The sequence below is a fragment of the Taeniopygia guttata genome, chromosome Z (genome assembly GCF_048771995.1).
Source record: "Taeniopygia guttata chromosome Z, bTaeGut7.mat, whole genome shotgun sequence".
NCBI lineage: Eukaryota > Metazoa > Chordata > Aves > Passeriformes > Estrildidae > Taeniopygia > Taeniopygia guttata.
This window is the reverse complement of record NC_133063.1, coordinates 51215376-51240330: the sequence shown is the minus strand read 5'-3', so window position 1 is coordinate 51240330 and position 24955 is coordinate 51215376. Positions and strand designations below refer to the sequence as shown.

Genomic DNA, 24955 nt, shown 5'->3' with positions numbered 1-24955 from the left:
AAGTCACAAGTCAGGCAGGGAAAGGAATGTGGCATCACAGTAGGAAGGAGAGCAGATCCTTGCTGGACACCTTCATTCCGGCAGCAGGAGGGAATGTGCCTGTGAGCAGCCCACAGCGAAGAAGCTGACTTGGCTTAGAAGTAGGAGGGGAAAAGATGGAGTGGGTAAGTAGAAAGAAAAAGGAAAGAGAAAAAGTATTCAGATGGTTCAGATAAACAGTGAAATGTCAGGGACCGCATGAAGCATCTGAAATGCAGCCTTCATTAATATTTTGGCTGCCTTATCTCAGACTAATTTATTTTATGGACATGGAGAGCTGTTCCTGCTGATGTATTGAGATGATTATCTGGCAACTTTATTGTTCTTTGAAACAGGAATTCTTAATGTTTCTTGAGGCTCTGTGCTGGTTTTCCACATTTCCCCGTGTTTGAAGACATGAATCACCAAGTCACCATATCTCTGTGCTATCTATCAGGAAATTTCCACATGATTTTTTTCTTGCCTTGAGCAGATATAGAAGCTATTGCTACCCAGTAGACTCATGGTCCAATCACATAAATACCACCAGAAAAAGGTTAGAAATTGTGGACAAGAGACTTGAGAGTAATCAAGTAACCAAACATCTGAGTGCTCTACAAACTACTATTTATTACTCCAGAGCAAATTATATAGACAAAATAGCTGACTAAATTAATTTGGATTTTATTCTACTTATTTTCATCTGTTTGCTACTCACAAAAATTTATTATTTGCTCAAGAAGAAAAAATAACCAAAACCCACAACTGATATTATTTTCCAGACAGCTGGAAAAGGTTATAAAGGTCAGGAGGTCCTTTCAGTTAGCGTGCGGCAACCTTCCCCTCCAACATGGCTACCTGCACAAGAAAGAGTCTCCAAGGAAAGCCACTCCTGTTCTGGCTTACTCTTTATTGCCAGCATTAAAGAAAGCAAAGCTTTATCCAGCTGAGGGTAGGGTTTATGCATGGAAACTACTGGTAGAAACGTGATAAACAAGAGATGCTATCTTACTATATTACTGGTAGTAACAAATAAAATCCGTTGCTTTGAAAGCATGCATACATATAATACATGTTGATGGTACTGCACTTGGTTGAACATCCACTTGGTATCCAGCCCTTTGTCCTTGTTTGCATCCAAGAATGGTCAGAAGGGATGGGACTGCCAGCACGGGTACCTGAATGTACTTGAAATATGTTAGCAAAGTTGTCATGGTCCAGCTATGCCAGAGAGAGTGCTTAGCTCTGTAAGGAAAGAGTGTAGGAGACTTCTTTTATTCAGGAATAATCTTTGAAGATTATCCAGTGGTATCTCCAAGGGGACTGCATGCAGAACATCTTCATTGCTGTAAAGATGTGTTTTCTCTAATAGGTGCCTTTGAGAAAATTTTGCTAAGGCAGAAGACCTCTTTGTACAATTGTCTGTAAGAAACCAGCCTTGGCACAAACATAAATGCATGTGAGAAATGTAACTGAGTTACCTGTGCTTACAGGTGTAGCTCATTACAATATTAATAGTAGTAATAATAATAATAATAATAATAATAATAATAATAATAATAATGGTGATTTTTCATGAAGTGGTTCTATGTATAAGAAGCTGCAAGCATAGATGTATTCTCATTACTTTAATATGGCTTTACTATTAATGCACATTGTTTTGACATTTGAGTGTGTCTCAAGTCTTATGTCTCATGCGAGGCTCAAGAACATGTTCAGTTCCATGCAGTCTGTTTGCTCAGCTGAGTAGTGTATGGTGGAAAGAAGCTGCTTTATTAAAAGAGAAGAATCATACCTCTTACTCTGTGAAGCTTAATCTGTATGTTTTGGTAATCTAAATCTATGCAGTGCAAGCATATGTTTGTGTGGCTTTAAGAAAAGCATATTGACAATGTCAGACATGGTAATCCATCACTATAATAGCTACTTTGGCAATCACAATTCAGCAATACTTTTTAATTCTGATGGAAATATGAAGCAAATCTGCCAGTAGTAAGGCTGGTGCCTAAGTAAGAGCTCTGTTGTGAGCAGTTGTGACAAGTGCATCTTGGTCTAACAAAGAGCCTCAGGCCTTGATTCAGATCTGAATTTAGAGCTGACCAGATGCACAATCTCTGATGGATTTCACAGCAGAGCTTCCATTTGGCAGAGCAAGGTTCAAAGTATGTCCTGACCAAGAGCTGACACATTTTTGACATATCCTCCAGCAATAAGCAAAATAAAGCATAACATATCTTATTTACTCTGTGTATCACAGGGCCATATGCTGACAAGGATGACAGTCTCCCCTCGGCACCTGAGCAGCCCAACCTCGCACTCGGTCATGGTCCGACGGGCAGCAGAGCCACTCACTTCAGCACAGACCTGGGCACCTCCCTCCTCACACAGCCGATCTTCATCACAAACACAGATGTTGGATGGCACTAAGCAAAACCACAGAGGAAAAACACTCAGGATAGCAACCATGTCACCAGAAAAAAAAACCCCAGACAAGGAAATCTATAGGACTGAAAGCAATTTTCTGGAGGGTGCTCAGCTTTTACAAGAAAGACATGGACCTGTTGGAGCAGAATCAGAGGAAACCACAAAATTTATCAGAGGGCTGGAGTGCCCTACACAAAATGGCTGAGAGAGTTACCGTTGTTCAGCCTGGAGAAGAGAGAGCTTTGGGGAGACTTTATAGCACCTTCCAGTATCTAAAGGGGGGCTTATAAGAAAGACAGGGATAGACATTTTAATAGGGGGTGCAATGCTACAACAAAAGGTAATGGTTTTAATCTAAAGGAGACCATATTCAGAGCAGATATGAAGAAGAAATTTTTTAGGATGAAGGTGGTGAAACACAGGATCAAGCTGGCCAGAGAGATGGTTAAGGCCCATCCCTGGAAACATTCAAGACCATGTTGGACAGGGCTCTAAGCAACCTGGCCTAGTTGAAGACATCCTGGGTGATTGCAAGGGGGTAGGATCTTTACAATCTTTACAAGTCCCTTCCAATGCAAAGCTTCCTGTCATTCTTTCCTTAACCTAATTCCCTAATTCTTTCAGTAACATTAGCTGATATTCAGACTTAGTGAAAAAACTAGAAGTGGAAACAAATTGTGGACTGCTGGGCCTTCCTCTGCTTGGAGAGGCTGATCATGCCTGTGGGAAAAACTTGCTCAAGGTGTCTCAAAACCTTCTCTGATGTTAACTCTTGAACTGGTCCATGTATCCACTATCCTAGATCTACTATCATCATGTAAGATGCGAAATTTGGTTTTGGACACTAAGAAACTGATCATGCAAACTCTTACAACTGGTATCTATATTTTCATACAGATAGTTTCATGAAGATCAAAGAATCTACTCCTATAAGTAAATGTGTGTAGCTGTATCAGTGACATTCAGGTAAGAAGATTCCACCGGATATTTATTTTTCATAACTGTGGTTTTTTTGGTTTTTTTTTTTGTTGTTGTTTGTTTGGTTGGGGTTTTTTTTGTGTTGTATGCAATTTTTTTGCCCGTGTTTGTCTTTGCTGAAGCTCCAGACAGTTTTGACTTCCTTGTTATCATTTTTGTCTGTTCAACCCTGCTAGACAAAACAGATGAAGTCCTATCTAGTAATCCTTTTTCTTTTCAAATTGTGACAGTAATCGTGCCTCTAGCTTGGCCACTTCTAAACCCCTAATTTATTAGTTCATATTTCCATTCCTGGCAACCCTTCATTAAGTGCAATGTAGCATAGGACACTCAGGGAAAATAAATCAGGGATTTGAAAACTTCCACTGCAGACTGATTACAAAAAACAGGAACTATTTCCTCTGAGGGAAGAGACCTCACCTTTAATCATTACATGAGAAACTGGGCATAGACAGTGAACAAACTGTATAAACCTACAACAGTAACTGGCTTTCCCAGCCAGCATACAATAAGACTTCTAATTTCTAACCACAGGATCCTGCTGGGGAGACTGCTTGGCAAATTTCAAGAAAAGATTAGTTACACCCGTGGGCAGTAAGGGTTCCTGCAATGCTGTTTTAAGGAATCTGAACAGATAGATACAGTGAAAAAGAGTATGGTAGGGGTTTCACCCGGAGGAGAAAGTGGACCAAAAGGATGATTCACTTAACAGGGACTAGGAATAAGCTTTTTCTGTACATAGTACAATTTGTTACAATATCCTGCAGGGCTGTCTTTCCCTGGTGGAAGACTCCTGTCATGTTTGGATACCAAACATGTTTGGCTAATGGTTTGAGCCAGCTTAGCAATGCCTGGTTCTTCTGGGAGGGACTGCAGATACTATACCAGGACAGACCAACTGCCCAACTACTAATGTGTAAGTGGGGATAAGGATTTCCATTTGGTCATATGAACAATTTTGCTTACAGTTGTGAAGAATCTCTTACCATTGCATTTTTCCCATGAACGGCAAGATCCACATGGTATTTCAGCTGCCTGGGGTACTTTGCAGTTTTCTGCATTAGTCAGAGAGTATTTTCTGCCCATGCACTCCAAGGCATGCATCTTGCAAACAGTTAAAGGTGTGTGTCTCTTGGTTCTTTGATCTGTAGCACAAGTGTCCAGGGAAGGACTGAAAACAAAAACACGAATTGCACTATTTAAATGTGCTTTATCTTGGTAACTCTTAAAAAGAGCTGAGGGACTGGAAAACATTCAGAGTCTAGTTACAACTTCTCTGTTCACTTAAATACCTCCTAAGAGTACAGCAAAGAACTCAAGACATAGACATACAGACAGTGCAGACTTCTTCTTTTTCCACAGCATGCTGTACCTCAGCAGAGTCAAGATCTGTCCCATCTGAAGGACAGGGATATTATCATCTTTTTGTCATTGACCTCAGCAGCAGTGAGAGAGAGACTTCAGTTAAAAGTATTTCAGATCTCAATTATTCTCTACTTTAAGACACATGCATAAACATAAGTACATATACAGAAAACATTTCTTATACATATATGACATATACAAACATGCACATACAATATTTTACAAGTATTTCTTAATTTTAAGGTGATCAAATGTACTTTAAGATTTTTATTCTGCTGTCTTTTAAAATGCTCAGCTTTTACTAAATAATACCTTATAATCGACCATCAGAAACCAAAGATATTTCTGGAAATACACATATATCTCCACAGACATTTTAAGAAAAAAATTACCCATAAAAATTGTTTATTTCTTGAAATGTGGATAGAGCTTTGACACCCACATAAATGAGCTTTTAAAACTGGTAATAACATTTCTTGGACAACCTTAAATGGTTGCTTTGGGGACAGTTCCAGGAAGTTGCCACCATTCGTGTTTCATGCTCCAAGTGTAGGAGGGAAGTAAAATACCCTTCCATTACTTCAGTTCTAGGAAGTCGTCATTATTTGTGTTTCATGTTCCAAGTGTAGGAGGGGAGGGAAAAAAAACCCTTCCATTATTTCTGAGTTTTAATCTCGCACTCCCAGCTTCTCTTGTTCTCAATGCAATCAGCAGTATTTGTGTGGAATGAACAAAAGAGGGACTACCTGGAGCAAAGCATGCCTGTGCTCTCCTGGATTTACTTTACAGGCAGGGGTAAGGGACTTCACAGAGTACCAGAGAGCAGAGATAGGCTCCCAGGGGATGGAGAGCTTTGAAATTCAGACCTAAAGCCTAATTTTCAGCAGAGCTCCTCATTTTAAGCTCACAAACATTTCCATTGAAACTTTTGGTACTTTTGGTGTGTAATAGGCCAGTTCTGAACATCATACTCAGCTAAACAGGTACTTGGTGGGGATAAGAGGCTGATGAAGTACAGGTAAATGGCCCTAATGAGGAATGGGCAAATGTCCCTAATGAGCTTCATGAGGGTCACTGAAGGGAAGGGGAATGCCTGTAGAAGGAGAGAAGAGAAAAGTCTAGTAAGAATGCCAGAACTCAAACCTTGCTGACTTAATGGTCAGGCATTAAGATAACTTTCTTTCTTTTTCTTTTTCTTTTTTTTTTTTCCCTTTTTTTTTTTCCTCTTTATTAGGAAGTAGGTTTTGATCTATAAGTAAGGCACTAAGAAAAAGAGCCTTCTCCAAGCAGTGGGAGTGGTTTTTAAAAAGATGACTTTGAAGCCTTTTAGAAGAGCTGGCTTTTAGAGAATTTTTTAAATACCTGTAGCATAGTGCATCTTTAAGGTATTTAAAATATTGCATGGATTTCATTAGCTGAGCCTGAAAAGTTTGGTGCATACACCAGTGACCAAATATTTTTATGAACTGAATTATCTCTCCCACTTATGTTAGCATCCTCACCCACAAGCTGAGGTCCCTTAACTGCTGTCCTGGGTCAAAATGACAGCTACTAAATCCTGAGTAAAGTTTGTTGCATGAATTTTCATTAATCCTCTTTTGTTAATATAAAGAATGAGTTTAACCCTCTTAATCTGAGGCACAAGAGAACAAACCAAGGGATTTATAGCAGCAGGCACCTGATAAAGGAAACAGGTGCACTTGCATGCATTGTACAGTTTGGTCATCTGGCTGTACAGTCCCTAAGATAGTGGAACCCTGATTTTTATGTGAAAATTATCTTTAAAGACAGACAGAAGTATAAGTAAAACTCCCTGTTTTTATATATATCATCTTAAAGAACAAAGTGTGTTCCAGGGAAAACAGTTGTATTTAATCTGTAATTATTTTTTTTTATTATGTTTAAAATTCTTCAGATGTCTTCTTTACTTGCCGAAGTGATAAATCCCAAGTTATCACTTGGGCAAGTAAATCTGAGTCTTAAGGTCAAAGTTTCACAGAAAAGGCAGTTTAATTTGCCTAAAAACATTAAGATCAGACCTCTGCACTAATCTGTCAGCTTTGCACCACTTTAGCTACATCCAAAAGAGGAAAGGGAGTTGATTTAACCAGCTGCCAAAGTTTGAACCCAGGAGTTCAGGGACCATGTTGCCAAACTCCCACTAGAGTTCAATGTCTCATACTGTCTTGAGAGTGATTTACATATTTGCTACAGCTGGGTCAGCAGAAGAAAGACAGTGGAAATCAACATGTTAAGATGCATAAGAGAAAGGACAGAGAATCTTCACTCATAAGAGAAATTAATAATTTGCACTCACTGCTGAAAGTATAATTCCCAAGGTTGGGAATAGCACATCAGTGCAATAAAATTTTTTAGAGCCAAGGAATAGTCCTTGTGTAAAGTGAATGTGAGAAATTCAATACATTTTACCTGACAAAATAAGGTTAAGGATAAGAACAATATTTTACTGAAGCACATCTTGTGAGAAATTAAATAATATCTGTTAAGTCCATAAATACCTTCGCTACCTTTCACCAACAATAAGAGGTAGGAAACTTTTGCTGAAAAATTCATCATGCTGGGAATTATTTTAACTTCCTGGAATTACATTTGAGATGAGAAGTTTTAATGTAACACAGCCCAGAAACTCTCAGGAGAGACATAGCTGCTTTGTAAACAAATTTGAAGAAAAAAAAGAGGCAATATGTTTCCTGTGGAGAGAGCTCTTAGCTATCGGAGGCTGAGGTTCCATCTGTATTAACACACCATGCTCTTGCCCCTTCCATGTGTTAGGGACAATTTACACAGAGTAGCTGGTGTCCCTCTTTGCCCCAGAAGATGGGAACTACATCAGAATGGGAATGGTCTCTCATCCTCGTCACTCCCAAGCTGTGCCTGGGAATTATACAGGAACTGACCCTTGTCAAAGGTCTACCAAGAACTGCTATAGCAATTTAGTTGCTCTGCTGCAGCTAAATTTTCTTGGATCATTCCCTTGCTCTCATTGATGAGGACAGATGTAGCCTAAGGCACCCTACCACAAGGGACAAATTACCAGGCTGTTCTAGGGTTCCTCTGCTGTTATGGGCAGTCTTTGTAGCTAGTCTCTTGGAAAGTGAAAGGATGGAGGAGAGGTCTGAAACCATGGTTTTCCTGGATTACCACATGAACTCTTTTCGCCCAAAACACTCTTCAGAGAAGAGGCTGTTGCTGAAAGTCACTGCGAAAAACAATGCAAGTTAATTCTGCTCTCTGAGGAAAGATCGGACCAAGATCTGTTTACACGCTTTACTCCTACAGCCTTATAGCGGGCTGGAACATTAGTCTGCTTTGACAGCTGATGATTTATCCCTCTATCATTAGATGCATTATTTCAAGACAGTGTAATGATGGCATGAGGTAACAGAAATGACTGTTATCTATATTCTTGACATTTTAAACATAATTATAAAAAAATATAAACAGGCAAGCAATAGATTAATTACAAATGAAGCTTCAATACATAGCTAAATGGAATTAATTTAACCTCCAAGGTTACTGTTGGATTCCCCTGTATTCTGTGTAACTGACCTCAACACATACATAAACCAGAAAAGGAGTTGTTGATCCTTTTAAATAACTGTTGAGAGAAAAGAGCAGGATCAGATCACTTGAAGCATTTAGGTGTAAGGATAGCAACAGAACTAGATTGCAGCATTATTACAAGCATGGCACTTACCTTTACACACAGGACAATGGCCTCTGACTCTAGGGAGCTACCCAGTGGATCTGCATCTGAAGTAAGCTCACCAATTTTAATTTTGAGATTTTCAGAGTTCTAATCTTGCCTTAAAATCAGAGTCATCATGCAGAGCACTCCTGGTCTATGTGTCTGATGGGAAGTACCCATGCTGTGCTGGAAGTTCTACCTTGAAATCATTTGAAACATCTTCACAGTTTCTTCCTCCCACTACACATGGCTAAGACTTATTTGGTCTATTATCCTGAAGCTTCCAAACTACTCAACTCAGTTACATAAATCTCACCAGATTTCATCTCTAGAGCCCACACCCACTTTATAGGAGTGACTTGACAGGAAATGTCATCCAGCCTATGCAAACCAACCCAGATGCTGGAGTGCTAAACTCATTGGCACATCTGTTCATCAGTGCCATTTGGTCTCAGGTGTCTTCTTGTTATTCCTCCATTTTTGTTCTCTTCCTTTTGTGTTTCTCAAAGAACTGAGAAACTTACTAATTTCCTTACATTATTTCTTCTGCATTGCTTATTGAAGAATATAGACTTAGATTAAACAGGAAACAGCAAACTAATATGCAAGTTATGAAGTCAGGAAAAGTGACAGGACTGATCTGTGAAAACTACTGTGTAAATGTGAGATGAAATTATATTACTGTGTCTTTCATAACCCCTAATCTCTCAGAAGTGAAAAGAAATCTGCTTTATTTCACTAGTTTATTGCTTTGATGGTTTGTGTCCCAAGGGCCTCTGTTCTAACTTCTCCTCAATCCTCTAAATCTTAAAAATATAATTTTATCTTTTTTCATCTATTTCACAGATCAAGCAAAATTATGCCTTCATCCAACCAAATTCCAGCACTGCTAAAACCCACTGATAGTTCTGACAAGGCAGGTAAGTCAATGAGGAGAACACTGATTGAGGTGTAAAGCAAACGAAGTACATCTCTTCCTCATGTAAGTAAAGTTTTCTCTGAAAAGTTAAAAAAATTAATTGGTCTTGAGTAAAGTGAGAATCTAATTACCAAACTGAGTTTGAACTTACCCACACTCATAGGGCATTTTGCACACACATTGTGACTGATATACTTTCTCCCATGGCTGACATTTAGGCTCTGTCACTTCTGTTCTCACACTGGGCACTGAAGTAGAAGAACACACAGATACTGAGGGTCAGGAAAAAAAGATCTGCTATGAAATTATCTGTTGAGTTTAAAAGGCACTGAATTATATAGTCATGACATAAAGTCACACCCTACATGGTCATTAAAAGTATCCACTACAGGGAGTAATCAACAGTATTAAAAATATATTATACACTTTGCAAAGTTACGGTTCAGTAATCTACCCATGGGTCGCCAGCCAGATGGAAAGAGACAGGTACTATGTTAAAACTTAAACACTCATCTCATTTCTGCAACAGTTATTTGTTTCTACCAAATTTAGCACTGCTGAATCACAGCTGGGAACAGTTTTGTCATTGTGTTTCAGAATTATTGACTTCACTGTTGTCACTAGAAAAGCTAAGGATCCAAAACCCTTTGTGAACCCAAACACCTTTATACACTGATAGTAATTAAAATTACAAGTTCTATCATCAGTCCTGAGTTTGTACCAACTTTTAAAATAATAATAATAGCAAGTGTTGGGGAATTTTCATGATTGCAGGTGTACCATTCTTTAAGTACAGAGCTGTACTCCAAATTTTGCTAAACATTTATTTGTAGGTTTATGTAGCATGTTAACAGCAAAACTTTGCTAAATCCATACGGACACAATTTCCAAGGAGGTTTTTTCCTGATTTTTTTTTCAGATTGCTTGTCTGCTAACATGAAAATTCAGTACTCCAGATTGTTGCCTTTCCTTAAAAAACACCTTTCTTACAGATTAAGACTTGCTAAGCAAAACAGACAAACTACCAGAGAAGAGGAAAAAAAAAAAAAGTAAGAATTGCAGTACATTATGATACAGACAGCTAGCATTACCCTGTCTTCCCGCAGAGGGGAAATTTTCATCAAAAATTACTGCATTTTCTTTATCCTCTGGGTAGTTGGTTGCATAGTGACTAAACACTCCCATCCAAACATATGTATGCCATCGTGTCTGTGAATACTTATCTTCATAATTTTTACCCTTCTTATCTCATACTCCTTGAGTTTTTAATGGTTGTTAATCCAATTGTCGTTCCTCATTTTTTTAACTTTTGGACTAACATAATGCTTCCATACAGCCAAACATAAGCTGTTTTTCTTTCTGATGGAAGCATTTGAAACTTTCCAATTATTTCTGAAATTTGAGAACATGTAGTTAGCAAAAAACCAAAAACTAGATGAAAATCAGTCTCTGAGGCTAAGCCTGAGTAACTGATACCAGCAGTTCAGCACTGCTGCTCTGGCAGTTCAGCAGCAGCAAGTCACTTATGTACAGCTATGTTATTCCTTCAGAAATCACTACAGTTCCTGTTGATGTGTTTATGACAACAGATGACTTACACCAGGAATCTCACAGGACTGCTGCCTTCTGAAGTCTAAGCCTGACTGTCACCTTCCTCTTTCTGCAGTTGAGGCAATGTCAGCAGCATTGGCTGATAAGAAGAGGACAGAAAAAAATGTAGGCGATATGCCTAGTCTCCTGCAGCAGTGACTGTTGTCCCTAGTCAAGGGTCTCCCCAGGTGAATATCCGGGACCTCAGGTGAAGATATGGCACACTTGAAGCATAAGCTGCTTGGGTGCCTCTGTGTCACTGATCAGCATCACAACAGTGCTCAAGAGACATTCTTGTCTGTCTTCCCTGGCTGGAAAAGATGACTTAGGACTGCTTGGTGCTATAGCCTATTTCCCTTTCTGCCACTGCCTACCCATATCAAACTAGAGCTTAAACAGCATGAACTGAAGATATAGTCTATTTCCTGCCGCTTCCAGTTCCTGGATATTTATTTTGTATCAGTTGCCTTATTGCCAGATCAGCAAAAGCAGTAACCCAGCCCTGTCTTCCTCTTTCACTAGAGGCTCTGGTGCATGGAACAGCTTCCAGATAGAAAAACTCTTAAGGTGTAGCTCACATGGTGCTAGTGTTATAGAATGTGTGAAAAGTGAAACATATTTGGGTAGCAGAACAGACAGCATAAATCCCTGGCAATCTCTTAAAACAGTGACAACACTCGATAGCAATAGGGGAGTGGGAAGCAAAAGCCTAAATGAAACTTCAATGAAAAGCCTTCAGGTGTCTTGTTTGAACAGACCACAGAAAACACATCCCCATGTTTTCTGTGCTTCTTGCTGGTGATGTAAGTATGGCTTCTCTATCACTATTTTAGCAATATCTCCGTATATACCTGAACTACATAAAGCTTAGTTGGAAAGAAACTCCAGGAAAGAAACTCCTGCATTGTCCTTGAGGACTGCAGTGGCTTACCTGGTCTCTTGCACTGGATAGTCTTTACATCAGGAGACCACTTGAGGCTGGGCTCACACAAAATGGAGTGTGCCCCTTCCAAGTGTGTGCCGTGTGGACAAGACAGAGTTATTCTTTCACCAATCTCGTAGGTAGGTTTCCATGGCTCTCCTTGCAAACCCCCCTCCAGCTCAGGCAGGAGACAAGCAGTTTCTGTGGATTAAGGCATTTGACACAGCCACAGAAAATCAGTGGACTGCATAAAGTAGTAATGTATTTTATTTTCTCCTTAAAAAATTAAATGGTGAGGTTAGCTGACTTTCCTGTAGAAACATATCAGTCAGGATATTAACTCACCACACTAGTCAAACATGCAAAACTAAGAACACAGAGACAATATCTTCTCCTATTGCCTGGACATGCAGCCCTAGCTGTATGAGGGCTTCCCTCTCCTTAGGACTCAAGTTTCCGTTGACAGTTCCCACTAGGCAATAGCTTCCTAGTAGAGGGATATCACACATATGGGACCCTGGGAGAACATGTCCAGGTACACACAGGGATGGCCTTAAAACTAGACTTTATGAATGTGTTTCTAATCCAGCATTAGAATATCTGGATTCACACTAGAAGTCAATTTAGACCTGATTATATCTAGGGAACTGGGAAATACAGGTGTGTCTTCTCCCCTCATTGGAGCTGGAAAGCAGATGTTCTGAGATGTTCCATTGAAATTCAGAAATGGAGCTGTAGTTCAAAACAAGAATCAGTCAGACATACCTTGGCAATATCTCTCTCCAACTTGCCACTGTAAATTACTGTGACACTTAGCAACAGGATCACCAACAAGAGAATATCCATGTTTGCATGCATAAACAATGTTTTTCCCAACAGGATATGCATTTTCAGCATTCTGAAAGAAAACAAACATGTGAAATTTTGGATATAAAATACAAGAACTACTAGCAGCACTGAACTCTCTTTGATTCTGGAATGCAGTAGCTGAGGACAGTGAAAAGTAGTATTGCTACTCTACAACACAGCGATGAGAGGGTCTGGAATATTGGGGGCAATCCTGGTTATCAACTCACTAAATGTGATCAAAACGGGTATGGAACAGTGCTCTCCTGGTGTGTATAAACAAAGTGCAAATTTGGCTGTTATCAAACATTAGCAGGGCAGGATAAGATCTTGAACAGGCTTGGACTGGGGGGAGATCAGTGAAGAGTATATGGCTTTGCCAATTTTTAGGATGGCATGTTATCAGCTTTCTAAAGGTTAACAGGGACTTGAAGATACTGTTTTTTTCTCACTTTATATTTCACTGTCTTCTAAGGAGAGATCTTATGAAAAATTGAGATTACTCCATGAATTGCAGGGTTTTATATTTAGTTTGTGAACCAAAAATATCAATGTAGGAGACAATTGTTGATCACAAAAAAGATTTTGGATCTTGCCGTAGGTTGCAGTTGTGCAGAGGCAACTAATGAATTTTGAACTAATCCTTTTATCTATTTATTGAACACAGAGACTTGTGACAGCCTGATAACATGAAGAAGGCATAATCCATTCCTCCAAGGGAGGAATAGTCCCCCTTGTCAAAAAGGTTTAAGCAATGGTGAGCCAAGTACCTTGCCAGGTCTTCATTTCACTAGAAAAAACAGAATAGTGAGTTACAGAGGGAAGATTACTAAAATCTGTTTAAAATTTCATTATGGATTTCCTGAGCGACTGAGCATTTTTTCTCTCTAGTTTGTTGTGATTTGATATGTTATCCATGTGGCTCAGTAAATTTTTAATACATATATGGAAGAAAGGACAAGTAGATGACTTTTCTGTTTAGGTACTAGGGTCCAGAGAAGCAAAGATCTTGTTCTGGTTTTGAGGGTGGGACTTTTTTGGTTTTATCTAACTTTTAGTTTTAATCGTTTTGGACTGTGTCATGTAAACTTTAGACAGTGAAAAATGCTGCAAGAGTGGCTATTCACTAGGCCAGACGCTAAGCTTGCCAAGAGAAATACAAATTTGCAAGTGAACATCCATATTAACTGTAGAAAGGACATTGCAGGTAGAGATGGAATAGATAACAGAAAAATAGAAATAACTCACTTGAACAAATCCATTTTCTAAGCGAGGAGGAGGTGAACAAAATTCTGTAGGATTTATGGATAAATCAAAACAGTGTGGTTCAATCAAGCTATGAAGCAAACAAAAGTACAGTTTAGTTTGAATTTAGTCTTCCTTCCTTTCAAAATGCTACACTCCTCAGTGAAGCACATTTTCAAGACTCTTACACGTACATTTACATCACAATTATATTGAAATCAGGCATTGCCAGGCTATCCAAGAGAATGGTAAATGGAATGCTGTCAAGTTTACTGGCTCTTACCCCATTTTCTAGCCTTATCTACTGAGACATTCACAGCTTCTGAATTCCATTTTCTTTCAACTTAAATATTAAAGCTCACTAAGTGATCTCCTTGAATTCAATAGTTTATGCACCCCTCTGAGACAAATTTTTAAATCTTTCAGCAGTTGTCTCCAAGTGCTTTTTATTACTTACCGAAGATGCTGCAACTCTTCATCTTCGCACGCTCTGCTTTCATGCTGCTCTCCCAGGCAGGCCTTCCCACCACCACGTGGGGAAGGGTTGTTGCAGGTTCTACTCCTCGATTCCCTTCCCCCTGAACAAGGACTCCAGGAAGACCAGCAGCTCCAATGTCCATCAACAACATCTGTGTAACATTTGGGAATATTTGGTTTAGTGTGCAAACCACTCTCTTTAAACCACTCTCTCTTTAAAGCATTCCCACTGAGAGGTTTTAAAGGCACAGGCTGTTCAAAGCTAGTAATGGCTCCAACTGTGCCCTTACAGAAAATTCCAGATTGCAATAATCTCATCTTCCATCTTTAACCGGCTTTGACATAGGTATAATTCCACAGAGGCTATCTATTATCAGTGTCTGAGAGAATATAAAATCAGCTACCAGCTACTACTAATTATAAAATTAAAAAGAAAAAAAAAATTAAGTCATTGATTATTAATATAGGATATGTACTTACTTACAGATGGTAGCATTGAGCAGTTAGTATTGTCTACTGTATTCACACTAATAATAAAACCAGCTCTTTGCTAAGGATTGTTTAGACATGCTCAACAAAGACTCAGGCATGGCATGACCTCCCCATGCTGTTTGTTTGCAGTGGTGTCTCACCCCAGCAGCCACTGCATGGGCGTACAGTGGGACAGACAGATTCTGGAAGCAGGAGAGCACATTTTACCACTTCTAAATTCTCACAGGTTTAAAGAGTGCTCACCTGGCTGGTCCTGCACGAGAGTTCCCAGCTCACAAGCCGCTCCAAAGGTGTAAGGCTTGCAGTAACACACACACTGTGTTCCTTCCACAGCTGCCTCACCACCATTCTGGCAAGGCTGACATTTGCAGGGATCATTTTCAGCCATATATTCTTCAATGGCTTGTTTCAGGTAGTGCTTTTTGACTGAGGAGCAGGGCACTTCCTTTACCAGCTCATATAATGGTGTTAGCTACACACAGTAGGAAAACATGCATATTAAATAGTTATGACTGCACACTTCATGACACAAAATAATTTATGGCATATGCTTCTGTACATGGGAGTTAGCACATTAGATGCTCTAATTTGCTAATTAGCTAAAATCTTATGTTAGTATTTAATATCAGGCTTTTTATGAAAAGCCAGTTCTGCTTAAAAGCATCTTTTAAAGCTATTGTTATATCAGTCATGTTTAAATGTATTTGAGCTGTAGGAATACAGGTGAGATAAAAGTACAACATAGACCACCAATGCACAGTAACTTGAATTCTCACCCAGATGTTCCCAGCATAAAGAAAGGACATTTAAAGAGCCCACTATGGCATTTCATCAGACAGTGATCAACGGTAACAATAATTGAAACTATTTTGCCTTTAAATTTATTACTTTATTATATTATATGCTTTTACACTTTAGCCAAAAACTTTCTAACGTAAATATTTGGGGTTTATACCATTCTTGAGTATGTGGATGCTTCCCAAAAGGGACATAGACGAGGTAGCAGTGAGTAAGGCCATGCCCAGCTCTGAAGTGTCTGACTTGGAGTATCTCCAGTTATGCTAAACTTCTGGATGCAAAGTGAAGGAGGAGAGGTAAAAAGCGTATCCAGAAGTTGGCAAGTGAAGTGGAAGCCACACAGACATGCCCAGATCCATTCTGGGAAAGGGGCTATCTGAAATCTGGTCTTTCTCCAATGCTAACATGACCCTCTATTCCTAACCAGAACTCTACTCAATTCACTGAAGGCTGGTATTGACCTGTAATGGACTTAGATTTGTGATGCACCTGATCATATTAGCTTCACAGCATTTTCTTCCTGAGCACTTTCCTTTTTTACAAAGTGATCCGAAAACAAATGAATGTAGATCACGGCATGATTAATCACCAGCTGTAGTTTACTAATTCCTCCTCTTGGGGTGATCCCATCTGGTTACCTCTGCTTCAGGAGAATAGCCTTACCTTTTTTTTAATTACTCTGGGATAGTCTGTCACTGATGCAGCCCACAAGGTGTACATCCGACTGTTCCCAGCAGGATTATCCAGGTCTAGATAACTAAGGGCAGCAACAGCACTTGGGCTTCCTCCTTCTATGTAAGGGTCTCCTTTAATTTTATTGCCAGTGCTTCCTGCAGATTCAGGACGGGAAATACATAAAACATAGGTGTTGCTATGTTTACAAATGGAAATAGAAACAATACACACAAAACTCTGCTAGCAAGTAGTGAAAGGACTCACTGGTGCAGTTCAACCACCTGTGCCTGGATCAAGAGCTCCTACACTGATCATACATAGGTGGTATCTGTTTTTTTAGGTGTCTTGGCAACTCTAACTTTGGGTGTTCAGAAAAGTGCCATTTACTGGGAAAGCATTAGCAATAATTGACAAGAGCCAGAAGCCTTTTAAACCAGGCACTTGACATCTGGGTTTAGCATATTAGGACAGAATTCGCCAAAGTTATCAACACCTGCTTGTCATTTTGACAGCTATTTAGGATGAGATGAGAGATGGATACATGACAACTGTGTGACTCATCATGGAATATTTACCTGAAGAAGTCAGTAGCAGTTCATCAAGTTTGGTGCACTCCTTCTTCTTCTTTTTCACAATGAGTGCATTCCAGCCTGATGAGGTACACTTGTACAAGTCTGTTATGCTGACACCTGCAGATAATCCATCCATTAACAATTCTGTACAGAGAAGGTGTGTTGGATTCATTTCCAAGTTTCCCACTGTCTAGAGAGGTCAAGAAGTACTACACTTAAACTAGGAAGTAACTAACTAGCATTTGTATACGGTGGGAAGATCCATGCATTGCTAAAGCTTATGGATGGATGCTCAGAGGTGTGAGGTTTATCTGGACACAGTTTACAGTATAATTTATTTTCTCAGCAGTCCATAATTCTATAGCACTGCTCCAACTGATTACCATTATAGGCACCACTCTGGGGTTTGCTCTGCAATTTTTTCTGCTTTACACAGTTTTACCCAACCTTGATCTCCACATAGCCTTTAAACTTTAACATTGTTTGATAGTTATATTCAAGTTCAGCCTGAGTAGGCCCTAAACTGACTATAATTTTGTGGGAATCCAGGGCTTCCCTCTGGCTGCCCTGGCAGGTCTGGGACCCTGGCAGGGGTCAGGAACCCCCCTGGACAGAGCCCCCAGAGACACTGTCTCTGATCTCTGTCCATGGAGAGGAGTTTTCAATCTTACAGGATGAATTACAAGCTTTGAGTGTTTGATGAGAGTAATAATTAAGCGTGACACGGGTGCAAAAGTAAAATTTTAGGTTTCTAGATTAGGGGTTCAGAGGGGACAAGATGGAGGAATTGGGTGTGTCTTGTCCTTTTCCTCCTTCTTCATGCCCTCCATGTTTCACTGTGGTGTTGGCATTTTTCTATTGGTTTAGGCTGGGGACACACTATTCAACGTAGGTGACAGATATTGGCACATTATTGTAAATATAGCACACGTAGTTTCTGGTATATAATGTTTATAACATCCCACTGGGGGCAGAGCCCCACACGCTGCCCTGCAGGACAGACCTGCGGCAGGGCAGCAGAACATGTTAGAGATAAGCAAGAATAAACAACCTTGAAAACAGCACAGACAAATTATGGCTTCTTCTTTGGCAACAGGGCAGAAAGACAGAGACTTTCTACAATCTCGGAATCACCAATACCCACAGATTCCGACAAATGGCGTCCCTGGATGGGCTTCAGCAAAAAGAACAAGAAGAAACACCAAACAACCTCCAACCTTCATCAGCAGAGAAAAACAAAATAAAGAAAGGAAGAAGAACAGAGCACACATGCTCTCTGCAAATTCCAAGAAGAGAGGGAAGCCCTGGATTCCCACATAATTTTTTTATATATATACCCAGAGCACTACAGGTTACAAACCTGGATCTAGAACTAAATGCTGTGGTTTAAGCATATTTTTAGTGCATATTAAGTATATTTTTAAGCATATTTTTTAGTGTCCTTTCTTTTGACCATGAAGAGAATGTAGTAACTTGTAGAAGTGTGTTACTTGATTTTAGACATTAGCTGGAAAAACATACATATGAATTTTTATTCTTGATTACTGACTTTGCTTTCTGCAACAAACACTCTATTACTCTACCTTCTGCTTTCATTTTGTCAGTATCCATATAAAAAATGACTTTGTAATGTCCTCCTAGAGACCCAGAGTGTAAGAAGTGTGTTCCAAAATGTTCAATAAGTCTTCGGTAGATGCTGTACTCGTAGACAACTGGAAGGTTGAACAGTTCCTTCCAGAAAGGCTCCGCAAGAGTGAGAAAGTCTGGGTGGTTGTTAATAAACTGAGCAACTTCCACACTGTTCTCAACAACCATCAGCTGCTTACCCTGGGGGAAGGAAAAGTCATCAGTCATGCTCCATGTGACTATCTGAGTGGCTCCTCATAGCCAGATGGCACACATATTCTATTGGCAACTAACCAACATCTTCATAGAGCTGTTAGATACGTCTAAGCAACACAAATGCAAAAAGAACACCCTAAAGTCATGCAATATGGTTAGACCTTTATTTATAATTGCTGCAACATTTTTCTTTTACTCCTGTGTACTTGAAAACTAGCATAAGGACAAGTGAGATCTCACCCTTCAAAGAAAATGGTGGCTTCCAGAATCAGAAGCCTGGCAGAAGAAGGTTAACAAGCTTTGTCTGAAAGCAAACCACAGGCAGTACAGTTTTTCTTTGCACCCTGTTTTGCCTACGTAAGGCTTTTGTTGTAAGGGATTCTAGACATTTTAAGGATGCATCTTAATTATAAAATCCAATATGCCTCTACAATACTGTTCAATTTAGACTCTCAAAGTTGCTTTTGAACTTGGTTATGCTGAGTCTCAAAATATGTCATTGTTAGTGTCTGCTTGGGGGCCATAAAATGCATACATTTGTTACTTGATTTTATTTTCTCTAAGACAGAGGTTGTACTTCATAATTGAAAATTACTCTCAAATTATTTATCTAATGCTCCTTTTAAAATAAGTTAAAGGCATAAGCCCTGTGACCTTCTGGTTGGTAAAGACACCAGATTTCCCTCTTAATGGAGTTCTACTAATGGAAAATGCATTATAAAATAAGTTAATTTTAACCACAGAAATATTTCAATCTTTTTGCCCCACTATACCGACCAAGATGTAGCAGGAAAAAAAAAGGGCAGTAAACCACTTGAAACAAAGAAAAAAATATGAATCAATTATGAGAAGAAACCAATGATTTCTTCCTTAAATAGGGAGAAAAACAGGGAGTAAATAAATAAATTACTACTAAATAGGTAAGACAGAGGAAGTAGAAACAGCAGCCACCTCCTCTGGATTGATAAGCAAACCAGTGATCTCTTTTTAAAGGTTTTATTGGATATTTACTATCATGCACATTGTGACAAAAATGTGTTTATAAAACAAACGTTTTCATCTCACTACATAAGCACATTAATAAAATAATGAAAATATTTATGCAAAATACTAAGCTACAGGGACAAGCTAGACATACCTTTTGCAGATTTTTATTCTCTGTGTGCTTGTATTTGTTTGAATTTTCATACCGCTCTACATGCTTCATATAAGACCAGGTGCTGTTGAAAAACTCATAACTGAAATCATTTTGAACTTTAACCTAGAAGGTGAAAGACAGACATCTGTATGAAGACCTTAATGTAGGATTTAAAAACTATAATATATAGAGCAGAGCGAGGCCTTTCTGATGCAAAATAAGCTGATATGTTTTTCAGGCTGAATCCATTTTAGATTTCATAAAAAGTACTGCATACTATTGGAAAAGCATGTAAATGCATTGGATTGTTTGGCATGCTTCTGATAAATGTGAGGCAAACCAAACCACTGAGACTGACTTCAAACAAAATATCTCTGGAAGATGTACAAAAAGCATCCAAAGCCCTGTATTTCACCCCTCAAAGCACTTCTTAAGGTGATTCAGGTCACTGCTTATGCTAAGGAGATTAGCTTTACATTCAGTCTAACTGTGAGAGATTTAGAAATCACATCTAAGAAATTAATCTTTTTTTTCCTTTTATTTTAGCAATATACACATCAATTTATGTTTCAATAATAAGCAAATGCAGAGAGGGCACAGGTGTCATGAATTCTGTCTAGGGAAGCAAATCTGCCAAAGGCCCCTGCAAGCTTTGTACCGTTCTCCCAGTTTTAATCTTGATTGTAAATGCAAAGTTATTCTTAATGGAAACATACCTGAAAATTATAAGCGAGAATACTTTCACTCAGCCTGTAGTACTCTCTCCTATCGCCACTAAAGACCTTTCTGCATTGCCCTCCAAAGCTTTTTGTATGAATGACTCTTCCCATAGTTTCACCAGTAATAATATCAAAGCTACAAAAAGAAAAAATATGTCATTAAGACATATTACTGAGCCATTATAACTGAGCCATTATTTGCTGTATCTGCAAACCATGGTCACAGGCTGAATTAACCATGGGCTTATCACCTGATATACTTTTATACATGCAGAATTGCAGTATGCATAGCATGTTACAGCATTGAAAGGGAAAAGTTGGTCTTGATTTGTCAACAAAAATTAACACAACATTATGTATATAGATTAAGACATTTATATCTATCTCAACTAATTTTAAGTTTTATTGTTTGAACCATTACTGCAACACAGGAACAACAGGGCGTCCATTCCAAAATGGGGGAGGGGGGATGGTTATTATATATGAGGTGTATTTCATTACAAGTGATAAATCAACACCAAAGAAACTTAAAACAATTATTTTGCTAGGTTGCAGTTCGGATGTATAAACAGAAATCCGTTTGAATCTAGAGTGCTAAATTCAACAGCAATGAACAAAAAGAATGAACATTGCTGGCTCATTTTTTCCGTGCTGAAGATCATGTGTTACTAGTTGAAATTTCATGTAATATTTTTGTAGCTGTCTTTCAATAGCAGGAACGAAACACTGAAAGCTTTATTCAGTGCTTCAGGTAAAAGAACCTGTACATTTAGACTGAACCCCTGGCATGGTGGAAGCAGTTGAGCACTTTTGCATATGGGATGTTTCACCATAAGCCCAGAAAATCTGTACACCTAGAGCTTGCAAATACATTAAAATGTAAGTATATTTGGTACCACTATTACTGAGCCTAGCACAGAACATTACCCTGCTCCTGTAAGTTCTGAATTCAGAGGTGTTTTGTCAATATCACATACAGTTTTCCTCTCTTCACATCGATCTTCATCTGCACCATCATCCTCACAGTCCTGATCACCATTGCACACTAGGGATCTGCTAATGCACTGACCTAAATTCAGACAAACATGTATGGGGAAAGAGGTGTTTGTTAGTTTAAAAATAGATCACCTAAAATCAAAGCAGAAGTCCTATTAATCTACTACATTAATTAGCACATTCACTCCCATGATGAACAGACTGTGCCCACGAGGGCTTGTGAAGCATTATATGTAGACATAAAGAAATAGCACATAGCACACTTGAGAGAGCCATAGCCATTCAAGACTTGTGATGTATCAATGAAACAGTTGACTTCTAGATCTGCTTCCTAAGCTTTCACCTTTTGATCCAATCCCTTTGGTGATTAACTGTGATTGGCACCCTAGTAGTACCAAAACATGTTTATCATGGTCGTCTGTGATAAATATCTACCTAAGAGATAATGTGATCCTCTGAGAAGGTAATGGGAGCTGCTTGGATACATTTTACGGAGCGTTAGTTTCCATGATCCAGGTCATTTCATATTTGGAAATAGCCTAGAACAACTGCAAGACATCAGTGTAAGGTTGCATTCTTAACTACCTTTTTATAATTCTTGAGCAAACAAGTAAGGGAGAATGAGTTAGAGAGGGTACCAGGGCTATAGCATATGATATTCAGTGCTCTGCAATATTCCAGATTAAATTAAAATCATGCATAGTTGAGGCTGAAAACAAAGGAAACATTCACCTAAGTCAAATTCATCTGTAGATTAAGAACACTGCAAATACATTGCCCATTTACTGAAGTTGAAAGATAAAAACATTATTTTCTTAACCTCATAAGTATAAAATATTGAAAATGGTCTTGGATGGTACCTGAGAAACACCTGAACCGATCACCACAGCCATCTTCTGTTGGGCATCCCCTTGTGGGGGTGCATGGTCTTGTTTCCAAGGCATGCCCAGGGCAGGGGTTTCCTCCATACTGGCCATAAACTGCCACTGTCCGTCTCCTAATCTGAATGCAAATCAAAGGAGATCTTAGAAAATCCAGATGCAAAGCCAGAATAGTTTGCTACTGTGAAGACAGTGCTACTACTCCAGACATTCACTATTTTTTTTGAGAACAGCCGCACCTGGTATTACCACCTGGTATTACATGGTATTACCACCATATGGTAGCAAACTCTCAAGTTAATAGAAAGACAGCTTTTGTCTTTAATGTCTTTAGACTGGTGCACGAGTTTGGCTTGATTTGTTCAAAAATCAAATATGTAACTGAAGTCAAGAGAAAGCTGCTAAGAAATTAAAGTGGTTTTTTTACATTTTTAATAGGACTAACTATGAGGAAGATGATAAAATCTTACATCCAGTGGGCTAGTTTTCATTTCTAAAAAAAGTAAATACTGTCTCATTTCACATCTTTAATTTTCACTTTTTAATTGATGTAAAATCAAAGTAAATGAGAAGGAAAATCAAACAAAAGTGTCTTGCACATCTACAGAGTTGCATTGTGAAAATCAACTCGTTTTAATAGAAGGTAACACTCTGCAACCAAGTTTTCTTCCCTTGACATGATACCATTAATGAAAAATCAGTGGAATTGGTACAAACCATCATCAGTGGAGGAATATTTGTGTTTACCAGACAGCTCAGCTGAGCTTTTTGAAACTATCACCAAAATAAAAGGAACACAAATTATTTCACAACATGAACATCATAGCTTGGAAACATATTGGGACAGACTGGAGGATTTATCTTAGTTCTTTACTCTTTGGCCTTCTTGTTCTGTTGGGGCTTTTGTCTGAGCACCTGATTTGGGGATGTAACGTTTCAGTGGCTTCTTAATTACTGGGGGAAAAAGTACATGTCAATGAGGTTATGAATAAAGAAAAGATATGTCCATCTATACCTGTTTTTGCGTACAGCCATTGCACTCGGACCAAGGGCCAAAAGAATTCCAGCGGCAGTGGATTGAAGAAGGGCTGCTCCGGTATTGGTTTTTGTATTAAAAAAAGCAAACAAAAACAAAACAAACCACATCAAAAGAAAAACAACAAAAAACCCACCCACGCCACCCCCAAAGAAACAAAAAACAAAAGAAAGGGGAGTGGAATATAATCAGGGATTTCCATCCATAAGCGCAAGTGCGAAACTTTCCTAAAAGGCAAAGCAAACCTTCAATAATAATTGGGGGTATGATCAGGTTTACTATAAAAACACTTGGATTTGCTTTTCATGTGTAAGAATTAAATCAGGCCCAGCTTGGCCTTTATTGCCATGTAAAGAAGAAACTAGACACATTCACCTAGCCTAAAGATCAGCAACAAAACAAATTGCCAGTTGCCAAGGGAGGTTTTGGGGATGCAACTTGTCCCTAGGACTCAGGCTGGTTTGGTATAAGCTGTGCTGTGCTTCACAGACATGGGTTGCTGTGCCTCACACCACCACTGTGTACCCTCGTCCCCAAGGATGGCTGACTCCTCTAGGCAGACGTTGAAGGACACCATAATGCCTCACTGTGGTTGTCACTTGTGGCAAAGCCAGAGCTGACACCAAACAGTTTGTATTTCTCCCAGGAAATACACCTCATGACTCCTTGAAACCCTGCCTCACATCAAGCACCACAATCATACATGCTTGACTTTCACCATGTATTTTATTAAACAAATATTCACCTGGAAAAAATGGGAAAGAAGCCTGAAATTTCCAGCAGCAGAAAAATCCTCAGCACCTGAGAAAAAAAAGGAAGTAAGTAGAAATTTACTTTGCTTTTCTACTTTTGCCTTCCTTTTTTAGGTCATGCAATTGTTCAAGGTTTCTGCAATCTATACACTAGTCAGCTTAAGAAATATAAGGAAAATGTCACACAGACTTTTCAGCTTTGTTGTGCAAGCTTGATTTTAAATTTTCTTCTTTCTTGCAATGCTGTCCAATTACTTTTTTTTAGCTATTTCTCCATATAAATTAATATTTCATTGCACTTTCCATAGTCACTTCATCAGTACAAATTAAGTAAGCAATTTTCTTACCTTCATGTTAGACAAAATAGCCAGATATACAGCAATTACCAGGGAAAATGCACTTCTAGCATTTTCAATTTGGAAGGCAAAGGAGTCAGTCAGTCTGTCTGTTGCTGTTCATCTCTTCTCATTCTGCCTTGCTACCCTGCTTTTCTTTCCCTAAAAGGGTTGAATATTGCCAAGGAATTTTAACCTTAACCCATCTAGTTCTCTCCAGGGACAC

At 38.9% G+C, this 24955-nt stretch overlaps 1 protein-coding gene across 1 annotated transcript; it reads right to left on the bottom strand.

The window, feature by feature from the left end:
• Positions 1-628: 628 nt before the first annotated feature.
• C7 (complement C7) lies at positions 629-24955 on the bottom strand. Its single transcript, XM_072922117.1, has 18 exons — positions 24742-24955; positions 24388-24443; positions 23622-23694; positions 22586-22727; positions 21657-21798; positions 20727-20865; positions 20011-20133; positions 18614-18857; positions 17034-17147; positions 16447-16613; positions 15229-15457; positions 14474-14645; positions 14020-14107; positions 12691-12823; positions 11935-12126; positions 9565-9661; positions 4407-4591; positions 629-2441 (listed from the first exon to the last, which is right to left on the bottom strand). Exons 1-18 carry the CDS (start codon positions 24745-24747, stop codon positions 2254-2256), a joined length of 2490 nt encoding a protein of 829 aa, XP_072778218.1. The 5' UTR covers positions 24748-24955; the 3' UTR covers positions 629-2253.